The 17,126-nt window shown below is 51.5% G+C and overlaps 1 protein-coding gene across 1 annotated transcript in view; it reads right to left on the minus strand.

Moving 5' to 3' along the window:
• Positions 1-16,131, minus strand: part of P2RX1 (purinergic receptor P2X 1) — a 29,640-nt gene extending 13,509 nt beyond the window's left edge. The window contains exons 1-7 of the mRNA XM_090025292.1: positions 15,903-16,131; positions 7,577-7,724; positions 6,227-6,298; positions 5,432-5,501; positions 5,057-5,153; positions 1,987-2,067; positions 90-231 (exon numbers count right to left, since the gene is read on the minus strand). Of these exons, the coding sequence (XP_089881418.1) occupies positions 90-231; positions 1,987-2,067; positions 5,057-5,153; positions 5,432-5,501; positions 6,227-6,298; positions 7,577-7,724; positions 15,903-16,039 (747 nt within the window). The 5' untranslated portion in view covers positions 16,040-16,131. The remainder of the gene's footprint in view (positions 1-89; positions 232-1,986; positions 2,068-5,056; positions 5,154-5,431; positions 5,502-6,226; positions 6,299-7,576; positions 7,725-15,902) is intronic.
• Positions 16,132-17,126: the final 995 nt, after the last annotated feature.

The following is a 17,126-nucleotide window of genomic DNA, read 5'->3' on the forward strand; positions in this document are numbered from 1 at the left end:
GGATGGCTCAAAGGTGACAGTTTGATTAATCTCAGGTATCCCCCTACCTGCCCGCTACAGAAGCAAAATGTCAGATGGGATCTACATACCTCACGGGCCAATGTCGTGAAATTTTGACCCGATTCTTTTACTATGTATCCCAGCTCAAACAGGGGACATAATGGATGGTTGACTTTGTGATAGATGCAATTTTTCATATACTTATTGTCAACAGCTTCAACAAGGTTGCGTCTGTGAATTTAAAAAACAAAGAACTTGGCTAGTCTTAAAATGTTATGTGCTAGCTTCTTCTATCTACTGGATAGATGATAAGGATTCCCGGGAAGCTTCGGTTCCACTTAGGATTTAGGCATGTTTAAAATCCTTGCCCCTCAGCCCCTGCTATCATGAGTGTACTCATCACTCCTCCGCCACCCTCAGATTTTCTAGCATTTTGCACCCAATGGGGCAAGTGCTTCTGGATCTCTGACAATCTCAAAAGTCCTTGCTGCCAGACTTGCAGCTTCTTAGGCAGCTCTTTCAGGATCCTGGGGTGGAAACTATTCAGTCCTCTTTGAGCTCTGAACAGTCCGAGCATTTTACAGTTTGTTTTGTGGTATTTTCCGTTTCCATAGCCTCATTCCCCTTAGCTATGCTGCTTCTAACACCGTGTTCAACATCACTGTCCTGACTGAAAAACCGAGGCAAAGTTCTTGTTCTGGTGTTTTACCTGCTCCCACTCTAGTAATGCATTTGCATTTTTTTTCCAGATAATATTAAAAAAGCAAGAGACAGAAAAAGAAGTACATGAACTCGGCTCTCACTGTTCCACTGCGTGACCTGCTGCTCTGGTTTTAAGACCAAACTATGGCCTAGACTCAAGTTTTTGCTGGAAAGGCAGCAGGTTTGAAATAGCTGAAGTGCTTCTTATGAACATGTGCCATAAATTTAGGGTCTGGTTTTGTAAACAAGCTAATAACTTTACTCCTGTGTAGCCTCATTGCTCAGAGGCCCTTGGGTTGAGTCCCCATTTTGGTTACTGCACGGTTTGAAAACCAGCCCTGATTCCTGCTAATGGTTTGACCTCAGCAGCCCGTAACAAACCCAGCGCTGGACTCAGTGGGTGCATCTACACATGCAAATAATTCGGAAGCAGTTGACTCGAGTAAACTACTCAGGAGTAAACTCTCCCAGGCATGTGTCTACACATACAGGGATGCGGGAGGAGATTTGCTGCTCCTAGCAGCAGACTGTTCCCACTCCCTGCAGCCCTGCAACGGGCCCCAGCAGCAACTAGGGGGAACTCTAGGCCCCCCCTGGGTACTAGTCCAGCTGTCTCCTGGCTGGGGTTGGGACAATGTCCCCCTGCCCCAGCAGCAGGGAGCTCCCAGCCCCCACAACATAATCATGGGGCCTGGGGTGGGGGGGATCCTTGTCTCCTAGCACCAGCTCCACAGTTGTGAGGCCAGCACTAGAAGTTCTTTCTCTCCCAGTGCCAGCTCCGTGCAAACCTGGCACTGGGAGAAACAAATCTCCCAGTGCCAGCCCCACGACCGCAGAGCTGGTGCTGGAAGAGAAGGATCTCCCAGCCTGGGCCCCACAATCATGGAGCGGGGGCCAAGAGCTGCTTGCGGCTGGGGCAGGGGGACATTGTCCCTGCCCAGGCTCCAGTGGTGGAGCCTGGCCTGGCAGCAGGCAGCTCCCAGAAGCAGGGAGCAATCTCCTGCCCCCTGCTGCCTGGGAGCATTTTTGCTTCTGGTCAGGCATTTACATGTGCACTACTGCACCGTAAGTAATCTCAAGTAAATTTACTCATGATTAGAGCCAATTACCGTGCAGGAAGCATCTGCATGTGTAGACATGGATGCTCACTGCACAGTAATTAGCTCTACTGGGCAATAAAGTGTGTTGTGTAGATAAGTAATTATTTTCCACATGAAAAGAAGCCTTTACAGAATAACAGCAATACGTTTTGTGACCTATCACACAACTAAAACATTTACTCACCTGGAAACTTTAAACCTGGGGAAGGTGATGCTGTTCTTAATAAACAAGGTGAAATTTTCAGCTGCTACGAGCAGTGCAGGGCTGGAAAATACAAGCGGTAACAAATGTTTATTGCTCAGTTAGCCAACCTCTAAGGAATTACCATAAAGAGAAGAAGATTAGGTAGAAAGAAATATGGGATAGCATCCAAATTAGAACAGTCAAGACCCAATGAAGTATTTGATCTTGTTCTGGCCTTTTCTAAGCAAAAGGACAAATTCCACAGCATCCTAGGTAAAAGCTAAGAAGCACCAAAAGGAGGAGAGGCATCTGCCGTGCAGAAAAATGCACAATGGCCTTCCCTCAAAGCCTTATGAAAAAGTCTCCCTTCACTATTCAACATGCCGACATTTCATTGGAGTAATAATGCCATACAACACAAGAGGCAATAACGTAAAAGCCAAATTTCCTCTAATTATTCTAGCCGTAAACACCACTGGCCGGTACAGAGGACAATGGACTTGATGCATGCTAGGTGGTTTTTGGATGCACACAACTGTACAGCACTTTCTGGTCCTTTATTCCTGGGCAAACCTCTACATCAACAAGCTCAGGGCCCATGGTTGTGGGGGCTCCTACAGATGCAGCAGATTAAGATTTACTGGGGCTCTGGACAAATGGAAAATTGGAAGTCCCTGCCAGGCAAGGGCAGGTTCCCTCTGTGTCTGCCAGGGGGCTATGGCTGGGTCTGCCCAGTGTCCTTGGCACATCTGGGGCGAGCCAGGGGTGACGACGGGACGGGACAGGACAGGACCCTTGCTAGACCCCCCATCAGTGACTTGGATGAGGGGGTAGAAAGCACCCTGTTCAAGTTTGCTGATGACACTAAGATGTGGGGGGATGTGGGTGCACTAGAAGGGTGCAATAGGCTACAAGCTGACCTTGACAGGTTGCAACGGTGGGCGGATGAGAATAGGATGGGGTTTAACACTGATAAGTGCAAGGTGTTGCACATGGGGAGGAAGAACCGGCACCACACTTACAGGTTGGGGAACTCCCCTCTTGCCAGCACGGAGACGGAAAAGGATCTTGGAGTCGTCATTGACTCCACGATGAACATGGGCCGGCAGTGTGGGGAGGCAGTCAAGAAGGCCAACCGTACCCTGTCATGCATCCACAGATGCATCTCGAGCAGGTCCGGGGAGGTGATCCTCCCCCTCTATGCGGCATTGGTCAGGCCGCAGCTGGAGTACTGCGTCCAGTTCTGGGCGCCGCACTTCAAGAGGGACGAGGACGATATGGAAAGAGTTCAGAGGAGGGCCACTCGTATGATCAGGGGTCAGCAGGGCCGGCCTTATGAGGAGAGGCTACGGGACCTGAACCTGTTTAGCCTCCACAAGAGAAGGTTAAGGGGGGACCTTGTGGCCTGCTACAAACTGGTCAGGGGGGATCAGCAGTATTGGGGGAATCCCTGTTCCCCCGTGCGCTGCCAGGAGTGACCAGGAATAACGATCACAAGCTGGCAGAGGGTAGGGTTAGATTAGATATTAGGAGGCGCTACTTCACAGTCAGGGCGGCTAGGGCCTGGAACCGGCTTCCAGGGGAAGTGGTGCAGGCTCCTAGCCTGGGGATTTTTAAAAGGAAGTTAGATGAGCACCTTGCCGGGGTCATCTGACCCCGGTGCTCTTTCCTGCCAAGGCAGGGGGTCGGACTAGATGATCTTCCTAGGTCCCTTCTGACTCTAGCTACTATGAAACTATGAAACTAGAGCTGGGGCCAGCCAGGGGAAGGGGAGGGGCCATGGGCTCTGCACTTCCCCCTGGCTGCCCGCCTACCCCTCTGCCAGGCGTGGCAGGACAGGGCTGTCCCATCCCGTCCTGTCCCAGTGGCACTGGTGCCGGTGGCTGCCCGCAGATGATGGAGAGCAGGAGTAGGCGTGGGACCGCCCATGGGGCATCCTGCAAAAAGACAGTCCCTGGAAGCTGCCACCACCCACATGGAGCTCCGTGCCTGCCCAGGCCACGGTGCCCCCGATTGGCACCTGGGCCCTGCGGTCCCAAGCGTTAATTTGCCCCTATACAGATCCTCCTCCTCCTCTGTGATGAGATCCCTTCCAGCCTCAGAAAGGAGAGGAAGCTCTCCAGCCCATATCCAGGACTCCAAGGATCCTCACTGTTCAGGACTGGGGGAAAGAGGGCCCAGCTGAAACTCTGGGCAACAGTATATCCCAAGGCCCATCAGCATCTGAGTGAGGCTGCACAGCTATCCACTACTGGTCATAGGCCGCACAAAGGAGAAACAAGAGCCCAACAGTTAACCCACAGGGTGCTGTAGCCTAGAGTCCTCTTGGAGTGGGAGCACTGCAGGATGGGCAGAGACTCAGCAACTCTAAATTGCCAAGATGCGTGAATCCAAAAAGGAAGACTGTGAGCTACGAGGACCGGAGACAATCTGAGGCATCTGATGTCATCCACAAAACGCTACAGAGAATTTCCTAGTTATCGAGATAGATGGACAGAGAGACGGCTAGACAGACAGAATAGTTGGGGCGGGGGGGGAGCAACTCCTTCTGCAGAAGGGGACCTGCCTCTATGCCCCTCCACCAAGGATTTATTTACTCCCCTGCAACGCTGTAGTTAGATGAGTTAGGGCCGAGCTTTTTGGCAAGTGTGCCCCAAATTTGTTCTGTGCCCTCTCCGAATGCCACTCTGATCCCTTTCCCTCATTTGATCTACTGCTTTCTGTTTCCTGCCTTGTGCCTCCGGCCTGGTACGATGCTCTGTTTTCTGCTCCCTGCCCTGTCCCCTGGGATACCTCTGCTGCCTGTCCCCTCCCCGTCTGCTGAGTGCCATTGCACAGAGGTTGCTTGTGACACTTATGCTGCAGGTTGGCCACCCTAAGCTAGATCACTATGCAGCAGGGTCAAAATTTGGTCTGTTCAGAGTCAGAAAAAACACCAAAGTTTAGCCAGAAACAGCAGTCATTAGTGACTGGTCTTATGCCTGGGCAAAGCCTAACTTTATACCAGTAGCGGCAACACCCCTTTCATGCAAGCTGGGAAATTGGAATGATGTGTGAAATAATTCCTTACTCAGGAACATCATCGTCTACTTCTAAAGGGCACCAGCCAAATATCTCACAGGTCTTGACGGTACTGTTGAAATCTATGCACTTCCCAGTCATGATACCTGAAGGAAAGAGGTGAGAGTTCATACTCACCATTATAGCAGAGGAATGTCCATCAAATAGATGTGCTTGTCATCAAGCTCACATCTGAGGCCCTTAGACATGGCTGAAGGGATTTGGGTTCAAGTCGCAGCCTTGTCAAAGGCTCCTGTGACAGAGACTCTCAAGCACAGATCATTTAATCAATTAGTGGCTTGGTTCCCAATTTATACAAAGGGCATAATCACCCATGTCTGTTGGATTTTGGGGGCATGACCTGGGCTGAGGCCCACAGTCTTACCTTGTCCCTTACGTTTGTACTCCCCTTTGGGGCAGTCACTGTCAGAACGGCAACGTCCCGCATGTGGCAGCTGTTTTGAGAAAGAGAGCAGATATATCTCGGTGGTTCAGATGGGGAGCGATGTCGCCCTGCATACTCCCTCCATGGGAAAGCTGTCCTCAAGCTGCCCAGCAGGGAACTCCGGCTGTCTTTAGACTAAGGGCTTGTCCACATGGGGACACTCAGGGAACTTAATCTTCAGTAAGTAAAAGCATGAACTCAAAGTGGATTAGTTAAACCACTGTGAAACAGCCTTAATTCTGCTTAGCTTAATTCAGCTTGGAAGGAAAGGAAGCAAAACTGAATGAAAGCCAGTTTAATTTTGAGTAAGCCATTAGGCTGTCCACACAGGGGTCTGACACAATATAACTAATCAACTTCAAATTTTCTTTACAAAAAAATGTCCTGACTGCACGTGCAGACAAGCACTGCCGTACTCTGGCAACGTGGTTTATCAAGACGCGTTAGCATCTCTCCAGCTAGCTTAGCTTAACTGAGAACAGCCATACCTTGAAATAACCCTTGATCGCCACCGATGACTGCACCAACAACTAACACGCTGAGCTAACTTGAGTGCTCCTCCTTCACCTTGGAGAAAGCCGTCAGCTCAAGGTGAAAGCACCCAGGCAGACAAGCACTGGAGGACGGAGAGGAGGGACAGTTCCCTGGATTTTGTCACCGATTTGGCATAAACGTAAAATTAAAGGAAATGAGTCATGGGTGGGATGGGAGCAAACACGAAGTGGTCTTACTTACCTCGGGGCATGTGTCTTGTTTCTGTCCAGGTGTGATAATGAAGTTAGTCATCACCACGAAAGAACTGTCCCCCTACAAAGAAGAAGATGGTAAGATCAAAGGTGAAGACATTTTCAAGGATTTCTTCCCGTGACTGGGCAGAGGGTCAGGTACCAACCTCCCATTTAACTGTAGGCCAGAAGGTGCCTAGGCTAGACACCTAGAGATGCCTTCCTCCTCTATTCAGACTGGTCTTTACCCCTCCTACTCTAGATGAAGGCTTTGATGTGGTTGCTAGTCAGAGGAAAGCAGTCTCTCTCACGGACAGGAGAGCTGCTGCCATGGGGAGCAGCACCAGGAAGAGAGAGCAATAGGGCGCCTCTACGTCCCCGTTTGGCCAGGACAGTCCTGGATTGCACAGGCCAGGCCTGGCGGGTCGGCCAAAAGTCCCAGAGCAGAGTCGAGCGAGGAGGAGGAGGAGCAGTGTGGCGCAGCAAGCGGGTGAGCAAGCAGGCGCCACTACCACTGCGTGGGAGCGAGGAAGGTGGCGACCTCGGAGGCGGCATCTTAGCGCGGCCGTATGCCTGCCCACGTCGCTCCTGCATAGCCGCAGTGGCGCCTGGCGCACCGTGCCGTCCACCGACCCGCCGGGCTCCGGCCCAGGACTTCTCACCAGCTAACCAGGAATCCAGCCGCGTCACCCTAGATAGAAACCAAGCGTCACCTAACCAGATACGGAGGCCGAGGCCTCCGGTAACTAGCTGCAATGATCTGGGATACCTCCCGTTTGGGCCGGCATGGGGAGCTTTGCCCCTCTATGGCCGCGTCAGCTGTTTGGATCGCTCGTCCTGGAGCGCAGCAAAGGGATTCCCAGCTCTCAGAAGCAGAGTTTTGAAGGGCCCTGTTAGCGTAAGGGGGAGGTTTGGGCCTGACCATAAAACACCTCTGAACAGCAGGAGGGAGAGAGTTAAACAGAAGTAGAGAAGACGGGGAAGGGGAGGGACATGGAGAAGGGGAAGAAAGATCTTTCCTAACATTCATCCAGTGCGCCGAAACACTTGTGGGTTCAATGGCCCACTTAGGCTTCAGCACAAAGTGAACTGCAACTCTCATCATGAGCGAGCAGTAATTGAGAAGTTTATTTTTCATCAGTGCTGAGCACTTCCATTTCCTATGGGCTTGAAGAGGAAGTTCCTGAAGCGCAGCGCCGTCAAAAGTCAGGCCCTCGGGGGACACAGAAGTATCGTTCTTTTAGACACTGAAGACAAGCTGCTTTCAGGGCGAGGCTGTGGAGTTAGGGGGCCATTTGTTAGCTCCCTCCCCTCTGCAAAGTGCTGACAAAGTAGAATAAAAACCCTCCCTCTTCCTTACCTGAGGTGGAAAAACATAGTCGGCCACATCCCAGATGAGTGGGCCCATCCCGCTTACATTAGTGAGAGCTAAACCTTTGAGCTTCACTGACACTGAGCTGACGATGCCATCCTGGGACTGATAACCCTTCTCGTACAGGAAAACCCACCTAGGCAAACAAAGCAATACATATGAGTCACTGTGCATCACATCCCTTAGACTCATAGTTGAGCATCTGCCAGCTGGGCAGTTACCTGGACGGTGCAGACGTAAGAACGGGCTCCATTTGAATGAGAAAAAGTGGAGATACTGCCGCAAGAATATATCACGGTGCAGTGCTAAAAACAACAACGTGTTTGGAGATCTGGGTTTGGCCTTAGCTCTGCTGTGTATTCAGGTAAGTCCGGCTTGTCAAAAGGGGCTCAGCTTTGGGTCTCCTGTTCTCGAAACGTAATACCCAGCTTTCCGAGGAGCTAACCATTCATAGCTCCAGGTCAACAGGCCCAGCACCCCTGAAATGCAGGCCCAGGCTTCCAAAGTTGAACACTCAAGAGCTGAGGTGCTGAAACTTAAAGTAAATGCGAACCTTTATGTCCACAGGAGTCAATTCCCCCCCTACGCAGAATGAGGATAATACGTACCTACTTCAAAGGGGTCTTGTGAGGCTTAATCCAGCCATGGTGGTAAATCATTTTGATATTCTTGAGAAAAGGAGTGCTAGGTAGATAGGGAAAGGACTATGACCAAGCTGCTTCCTAAACTGATCTTGCAAGATGAGCTCCCTTGATTCCAATGGGAGGCTTGTAAGAGGGGCCAAGGAGATCATCATCTCACCCCAAAAGTCTTATGGTCTCCCCTCTTTCATGAAAAGTTCTCAAAATGTTTCACCAGAGCGACTTATGAGGCCTGTTTGAACTCTCACAAAGGGTGAAAACATCACTCCCCACAACCCTCCTTCATAGACAATAAATTCAAGACCGGAAAATCAAAATCAGCCAGTGTCCGAGTGAGGAACAGAAGCCCAAGTCCTGCAAGTCTCAGGCTCTTCTCTAACCACATGTTGACTCTACCCCACCTTAGATTAATAAGTCATTGTCTCTGGAGTTCCTCAAAGGTTTCATCCTTCCTTCAGTTCCTTCAAACTAAAAAAACCTGGCTCTCTACGTTTCGGGGGTATAGGAGGTTGTAGTTGTGTTGGTCTAAGGACATAGGCAGCAAGACTCTTTGGGTAAAATGTACATTTTAACTCACTGGCTTCATTGTATATGTGCTGGCCTCTGGCTGCTTTGCCACTCCATCCAGGAAGAGCACAGACCAACTTCCTCAGCCTGATAAAGGGTGTTTGTGCCCAAAAGCTTGCTAAGAAGAATTTTTCCAACTATTTGATTTAGTCTAATAAAAGATATCGGATTTACCCAAAGACCCTTGCTTTGCTCTCTAAGTGAAACTCAGCAGGATTTGCAGAGATGAGCCACAACAGGCTACTTGTTTCACCTCTGGCTAGCAGCGAGGAGGGTGGGGAGCAGGGGAGGAACGAATTGGGTTTCCTGGCTGCTCATCTAAGCTTGACCTCAAGGCCAAGGATATGGATCAACTGAATTTATATCAGAGTAATGCTTAATGGTTGAAACACCCTCTCACCCCAGAGTGTAGGTTACGGCTTGTGTCAATCAGATTAATGATTAGCCAACCTCTGGTCCTGACTGACAGCTGGCAAGTTGGTTGGCAGTAACATCTGGCAACAGTCTGTGCTGTGGTTTGGTGCTCACATGCAGGCACAGATTACTTTGTGGGTGGTTCACCGCATTCATATGGCTGCTAATACCCTCAACATGGGCAGATTTTGACGCAAATTAGCCCACCATGCGAATAAACTGCTTTTTAATTAACTGTGACTCAGGGAGACTATAAACAAGGCCAAGAGACCATTTTGGGTCGAAATCCAAGAGACTGTGTGGCATGGTCCGCATAGGAGGCTGCCAGACTAAAAAAGGAGAGCTCTGGTTTTCATCCCTTCCAGAATGTGGGCATCGAGCCCGCTGGCCCTGGCACGCAAGATGAGCTCCGCTGGTGAAGCTCAGCATACGGGCAGAGGTGGCAGATGTATCGATTGCGAGCTTTGCCAGTGCCTTGCGTTACCCAGATGTGGAAAGCTGCACGGGACATGCCGACTGACATGCAGCGTTAATAGCATGTGAAGGTCATGCCTGACTTCTCCTGCTGAGAGAAGAAGTGCACAAGAGCTCAGGCGACAGAGTACAGAAAGCCTCTCGGTTGCCAGACCAAATCCAACCCTGAGAAGCAAAATCCATGCCCTCTCTGCGTGGTGCTGTCTCTCTCTCCTGGTGGCTAGGCCATGTGGAGAGGCTAACGAGTCTGCCGCAGGCTCTGACTAATACAGCTAGGTCTTGTGGTCCAGGTAGCAGGGGCTCGTGGTTTCCAACCCAGAAATCCCAGTGGCTGGGACAGCTTGTAGCAATCCTATCATTTTTCATAGCCCTACTAGGAGATAGCGTGCTCCCTATTGCATTTTTAAAAATGCATTTAAAGAGAGAAGTCATGTTCCTGATACCCAGAGAAGCCTGTTCATTTCCGAAGCATCCACAGCTTACCACAGCAAGCAAGGCTGAAATACTTTGCCCATCATTAATGGGAAGGGGCTAATCCCACAGTGGCAACACTTCTACAGCTATCCCTGCCAGATTTGTGGGAACAAGTAATAAAGCAACAGCAGCTTTAGTAACCATGGGCACGTGCAGATGAAATGGGGGCCCTAAACTGAAGTGGTGGGTTTTAAAAAACACTGCTTCAGTTTAGGGCTGATTAAATCCCCGTGTCGGGCACACACCCTGCTGACTTACCTGCTTCTCTGGCCGTGGGGAGTGGAGGGCGAGCTGCTGGCAGGCAGAGCAGTCCCTGGGCTGCAGTGGGGGCAGGCGCTTCTGTCCGCGGCAGTGGCGGCCCCCTCCCCAGGCAGCACCCGCCCGCAGGCGCCCGGCTCAGGCGGGCAGGTGCTGCGGAGGGAAGCACTGGGCCCCTGCACAGCTCAGGCAGGCAGGCAGGGTCGGGGAAGGGGGAAGATCAGGTTCGCTACTTTTCTTAGGTGGAGCCTGCTTTCCCGGGCTGCTGCCAGGCTGCCTGCAGAGCCGCGGAGTTGCACGGAGCCCGGTGCTTTGCTCCGTGGCTGTAGGGGCGGGAAACTAAAACTCCTTAGAGGCGCCCCAAGTCATTTAAGGCGCATTATGCCACCAAATTTCCTACAACGGCTGGAATTAATGTGCAATACACCGCCGAGGCATGCAAACACCGACACCATTAAAGTGGTGCAAAAGCATTTAGCCCGCTTTGAAGTGTCGTGCACACACGGCTCGCGGTTAGTCTATACACAGCCCATGTATGCCAGTATCTACCACAACAACTTTAGGGGTGTTAGATGGCAACAACTGCATGAGGTGTGCTGTGCAGTTATCTTCGGGCTGTCGCTACTCAGCTCTGCTTTGGGAGAGGGAGTGACACATTTCACAAGGCATCTCATGTCACCTCGAAGCAGAAGGTAGGCAGCAAAAATGTCTTGACGATACAAAAATACCCAGCTCAGGTCTTCCGACGTTGCAAGCATTGCTGGGGTACGGTTCTACACATAGGATCAAGAACCCCAGATCTTGTTGTCCCTTTAACTTCTGTGGTGGCAGGACCTCAGGAAGGACTTTTTAAAAGAGCCCAGGGAACTTGTGCTTTGAGCAACGAGCCTTCCTGGCCAACGCACCAGCTGAGAAGCCAGAGGGAATTGCTGGACAATGTCTGTGCCAGGTTTCTCCAGGCTGTGGAGCTAGTGTGCATCACCCTCACACTGGGGCCTGCTGGGGCTGGGGAGCTGGAAGGGGAGAAAGGCAATGTGTGTGTAAACGCAGGACTACACTGCAGTTTCTGGCTGATGGAGGCTGGAACTGGAAACCGTCTCTTCCTCTTGTACTTTCCTAGGTACTGCAGAGAACTGAGCAGCAGGAGTTGCTGTTGCTGTTAAACCCTCTTGCAGTTGTTGTTAACCCCAGTTGCTGGAGTTCATAGGTCCCACTCCACGACAACCACTAAAAAGTCAAAGAGTGGGTCTGCTGCCGCCTCTGCTGCTGCCAAACGGGCGATCGACTGCAGCTCAGGGTAAGAGGCTGCAGGGCAGGTGGACACGGATGTTGGCCAGAGAGGAGGAGGGCTGCTCTGAGGGCACAGGTCTGTGGCGGACTGGCAGGGAACAGCCTAACGAACGGGCATCCCAAAGTCTGTAGGAATGAATGGAAACGTGGCAGGTAGAAAGCCCTAAGAGCTGTGGCTCAAGGGAGAAGGGGGCAGGAGGGCTGCCGTCAGCTCTCCTCCTAGAGGCTCACCCTTGCTCAGAGGTGGAGGGGCCGAGGTGTAGGCCCCGCAGTGTTGACCTTTGTCAATAAACCCAAACCTCAGACAGCAAAACTATCTTTAAATAAATACTCTGAGCTTTGCCTAAGGATGTGGAGGGAGCTGAGAGATGGGTGTCCATTGCCCATACTGTGCCATGAGGGGCAAAACCCAGCCAAACCAAGTGATCCCCAGTCTCTGCATTCCCATCCAACAGCTTAACCATAAGCCCCTTCTTCCTCTCTGAGTTCAGCGCCAGAGCTCAGCTTTGTGGCTCAGGCCGCAGCCATTCACTGAATATCTGCCGGGAGGAACGGGTGGAGGCCAGCAACAGCAAGGGCTGTGACCTGGACTGCCGTATCTCTCTCAATTGCTCAGCGGTGCATATGAATGAGCTCAACCCTGGCTAACGTTGCCCATGTGGCTAGGTAACCAAGCCAGATCTGGTGCATTGAAGCTCCATAATGGCCAAGAGGCTGCATGCACAACTACTCCGCGTCATGGGAAAAGCAGGTAGGGGACAGCAAGGGACAAATACTCCTCCCCAGCAGACCCAGTCCACTTCTGGATCTGCTGCTGAGCGCGCTGGGGAGCCCCCCGTGCTTCTGTGGGATGCTTCATGCGCCCCAGCATGGCCGCGCTCACGAGCCACCTGCTTCCTAGAGGGATGCAGTTAAAGCTGTGTCTGTGTCCAGATCTCCGAAGCTTTCCGAATCGATTCAGAGGCGTCCGATTCGATTCAGAGAGATTAAAGGGTCTTCTGATTCGATTCGGATTCGGCGATTCGGCCACCGAATTGGGCCAAACCGCCACCAAATTGAATCAGGGGCCGAAGCTTCACACAACCCTACTAGTTAAACGTGCCGCTGATCTGAGTAGCAACAGCCCTAAGAAAACTGCACGTCACCTCATGCAGTTGTTGTTAACCCCAGCTGCCAGCTTAACCTCCCAGTGGCAAACAAGGGACGTTGCTTTCTCTTTGGGTCTTTGCCCATCTAGAATTGAGAGCTTTGGGAGAAAAGGATTGCCTTACTATATGCATGTAAATGAGGCCCCTCAGCTGGGAGATCCCATAATATGAATTATGACTTCCCTTAGCTTGGAGATGCTCAGAATGAAGATTAGAGACTTTGTGGATAAACATCAAAGTTTTTGGGATCTAGCCAGCACAGTAGATCTGCTTTACATGCATTCTGTACACAGCACATGCCCTGGCATTAACAAGTCCAAGACAAATACTGTATCATTTTCCCACACTGCGCACGCTAACTGCCAATCCTCCTGAACCCACCCTGGGAAACAGAAACCCAGTGCTTCTCTCAGCAGCAGGGGGAGGAAAATACTAGCAGAAGAGCCATTAGTCTTCCTGTAGCTGGAGCAGTTTCTGCATGTAAACTTGTCAACCACTGAAAAACCAAGGAAGCCCACAGGCCCCACACAGAAATGAGTGCCCGGCACTGTGTTCAGCGATAACCTTTCATCTCAGGATGTGTACAGATTAAAATAATGTACTGAGGAAGGGGAAGCTAGAAACATGTAAACCAGCCTCCATGTTTTGGCAGGTGGCCAGACCACTTCCCTGCCTATAATGTGCTAGTCAACTGTATACAACCACGACCTTTTAGCGATTGGCCCGCGGAGACAACGCAAGCCTCAGAGCTAATGCAGAGCCTCCCTTGGCCCGGCGAAGGGCATCTTATCTTTTGAAAATGAAGCCAGGGCCAGAGACTGTCTTTGCCTCCTGTTAAAAGGGCCCGTTACAGCTACGCACAAGCACAGCTGGCTTCACTACAATACTGCTTCTTCACAGAAGCAAGCAGGACGTCCAGCGCATTCAACAACTTCCCAACAAGCTTTACTTCAAAAGCACTAAACTGCTTTACCCACTTAATGAAAAGAAGTTTGCCAGGCAAACTTGCTCTCAAAAAAGGTAAAACTACCCAGCTCCCTCAAGCTTGTTCACAAAGGAGAAACGTGGTTGCGACCTGAAACTGGGGGGGAAAAATTATGGCTAGGAACAGACCTTGCATATGTCCTGGGACTAGTTGTGCCCGTGCTCGTCCCAGAACATAAAAAGCCCAGGGTTGGTGCACATACAGGGGCGCATGCAGTGGGGTTTACTGAACAGCTGAATATACTGCTACTTTTCTGCCGTTGATCCACTTCCGCAATTCTGGGACAATTGCTCAGATGTACTGCGCAATGTCTTGGGACAAACTGTTAACACTTCTTATCCTCTGAACCTTTTCAGGGTCTGTCGCAGGACAACATACGTGGATGCCTGAACAATCACACTTTATTCCAAGACAGTGCAACATCTTTTTGTAGCCTAGGCAAAGCCCATGGAAAAACTGGAGCCGCGCACACTCGGGGCAGTGGGTGCTGCTGAAAAGCGGAGCCGAGCTGCCCAGCAGGCTCGCCACAGCTGCAGCCCCAGAAAGCCCACAGGACCCCAGGTAAGGCTGCTGGGGCCAGCATGGTGCTGGCCCCAGCCTCCCTTACTGCATCCGGGGCAACTTGCTGGCACCAAAGTGTGCACGGCATGGGTGTTTCCTTAGGATAGGTTGCGGCAGCACAAGGTGCACCGCTGCTACTTATCCCTGGGGAACCAAACGTCCATGCTCGCCCGGATGCGCCCAAGCAGTACAGTCCAGCAGCTGAAGATGAAGCTGGTCAGAAAAAAGGGAGGGTCAGGGTAGAAGATGAACCCACAACTCTCAGCCAGTCCTAGACACAGGTTTCACAAGCCAGGGCCTGTGCTCTCCTCAGGGGCCAGGGGAAGAGTTACTGTTCACCCCAGCACCCTCCTGCCCCGCGTTGCAACAGCCCTGGAGTCTTTGGGGCCCTCACTTAAGGAAACTTCTCACAACAAGTTTTTTAAAGGAATTAAGGCCTTTCTCTAGCCCTGCCACCACCTCTTGCGTTTGGAGAGGAAGTGAGGAGGGCCTGAAACTCATCCCCACTGGCGCCAAGAGATGCAAGTAGTGACCAGAGCCGGAGGTCTGCTACTCTCCTTCCATCGTGGCCACTTTTAAGCGTGGGGACGCTGATACATGAGACGCTTTAACTAGAGCAGCTCTCGGACCCACTCCAATTAAAGCACCCCCCTCCCACACCCAGAGCACATGTATAAAAGCCCTGAAAAACGAATACATGCCAATCGGGCGAGCCCCTTTTGCTAAGAGACTCTAAACCCCCAGTTTGCATCAGGAGCTTTAGGTTTGTTTGCTTTATTTACCCCCTTACGAAGCAGCTCCTAAAGAGCCACTGCCTGCCTTCAGGGCTAGTCTCACATACCAGTAAAACAACACTGACTTTGGAAACCATGCTGTCCCGGGGGAACCACATGCCATTGCTCTTCAGCAACCCATGGGCTGGGCCTATCTCCATTCTGGGAAACTGGGAAAAAATTGATAACCTCCTCCCTATAGTTCACATGCCACAGATCATAAACCTGTCCCTCGCTGCTTCTTTTCCCCTTCGAAAAAATGGAAACAGTCACAGCATCAGGCAGTGAGGATTTTCTAAAAAGCCTTTCCTCCAGGGAGCTGAGCAAAAGCGACAGGCTGCGCGCAGTGGATGTGGGTTATACATCGCAGACATGCGGGCCCCTCCGGGCAGAAACACAGCAACCCTTTACCAGGCCCGTGGTAACATTTAACAGTTAACAGCTCAGCTAACTTAACTGCTCGGCTAACAGTTCAGAACAGAAAAATGAACCCTGCCTGGAGCTGAAACCACGGGGAGGCACAAGGAAGTGCATTACGGTTTCCCATGGAGCCTGAAAACTAGCAACGCACCCCTGCCCCAGATCTCTCGGGGCGCCAGGCTGGCAGGGCTGCAGATTTACTTCTTCCCCCCAAAGTGGCAGACAACCGGCTGAGCCAATCACAACCTGGCACCACGAGCACGGAGCTCAATGGCTTGCCAGCCCTGGGTTGAGCTGGAAAAACCTTACCCAATGATGTATCCGAGGACCACGAGCTGGATGAGCCGGAAGGTGAGTCCCACCTTCTTGTTCCGGACCAGCACCATCCTGGGGGTGTCGTATTCAAACAGGAAAGAAGACACTTTCTCCATGAATTTGTGCCCCATGGCTGATGCGGCAGGTCCCGGTCTCAAGCGTGCACAAGTCTGACTCCAAAGCAAATACAGGCTCCGTTGCTTCTGCTTGCCGAGGGCGGAGTTCCCGGGTCAAGTCTCGTTTGCTCAGTACCTAGCTGTGCTGTCCTCCGCACATCTGGAGAGGCTGTAAGGGGCTGGGAGCTTTCTCTTCCTATAAGCTAATGCTGGGTACTCAGTGTCTCCTTAGATGGTCTGGGGGTGGGGACTTGGGTGCATAAGGGAAATAACCAGCCCAGACCATCCTGCTGCACAGTAATGGCAAGGCAGTGCATGGACGGTCAGGGCGGCAGAGCTCAGAGAGACGTAAGAATAAATTATCCTGATGCCTAGTAGCGGAGCAGGGCTTCTGACAGGACAGGGCTGGCCACGGACAGCTTCTCAGAAAGTGCAGCTCATCTGCAGGTAACAACCCGCAGCTGGTAGCAAGAGGTGGAAGTTGGGAAATCCTGGTGGTATTGGCTGGCAGATTGTGGCGGGCTACTTCAAGCTAACGGGTCCTCCGTTCCCTTCCTGTGCTGCCTGCTGCCCCACGCAGCCATATCTTGGGAAATAATGGCTTTGGGGTTTGTTTTTCCTGTGCTTATATTTTCCCTTCGTGCGAACAGGAAATCACGCTGTTCAGTAGCATCCTCCCGAGACCATCGCCTTGTTCCCTACCACACTCCACGCACAGTGTTAGCACTGACCAGGGAGCTCAGGGCAGGGGGGTCAGGAGCGCAAAGCAATGACCCATGCCTAGGAGTTTGCATCCGAGCACTTTAGTAGTGCTCGGCTCCTAGGGCTTGATATGGTCCTTCTAGGGACAGAGGCACAAAGTCTAGACTGTGCACATCCCTGAGGTTTGACTCAGCTGTGACTAAGCTGTGCTCAGATTTGATGCTCAGCTTTGAGCTGATTTTCAGTAAATGCAGCATTACAGCATTCCTGTCCCAACTGACCAGCCCTTACAGGAAGATCCCAAAGTGAAAAGACTACGTCTTGGAGCAGGAAACGTGCTTTAGAAACATTAACCAAATCCCACAATTCATTTGGGACACAAATAGCTTCTTCTGCTACT

The sequence above is a fragment of the Crocodylus siamensis genome, chromosome 13 (genome assembly GCF_052110815.1).
Source record: "Crocodylus siamensis isolate JL-2025a chromosome 13, ASM5211081v1, whole genome shotgun sequence".
NCBI lineage: Eukaryota > Metazoa > Chordata > Crocodylia > Crocodylidae > Crocodylus > Crocodylus siamensis.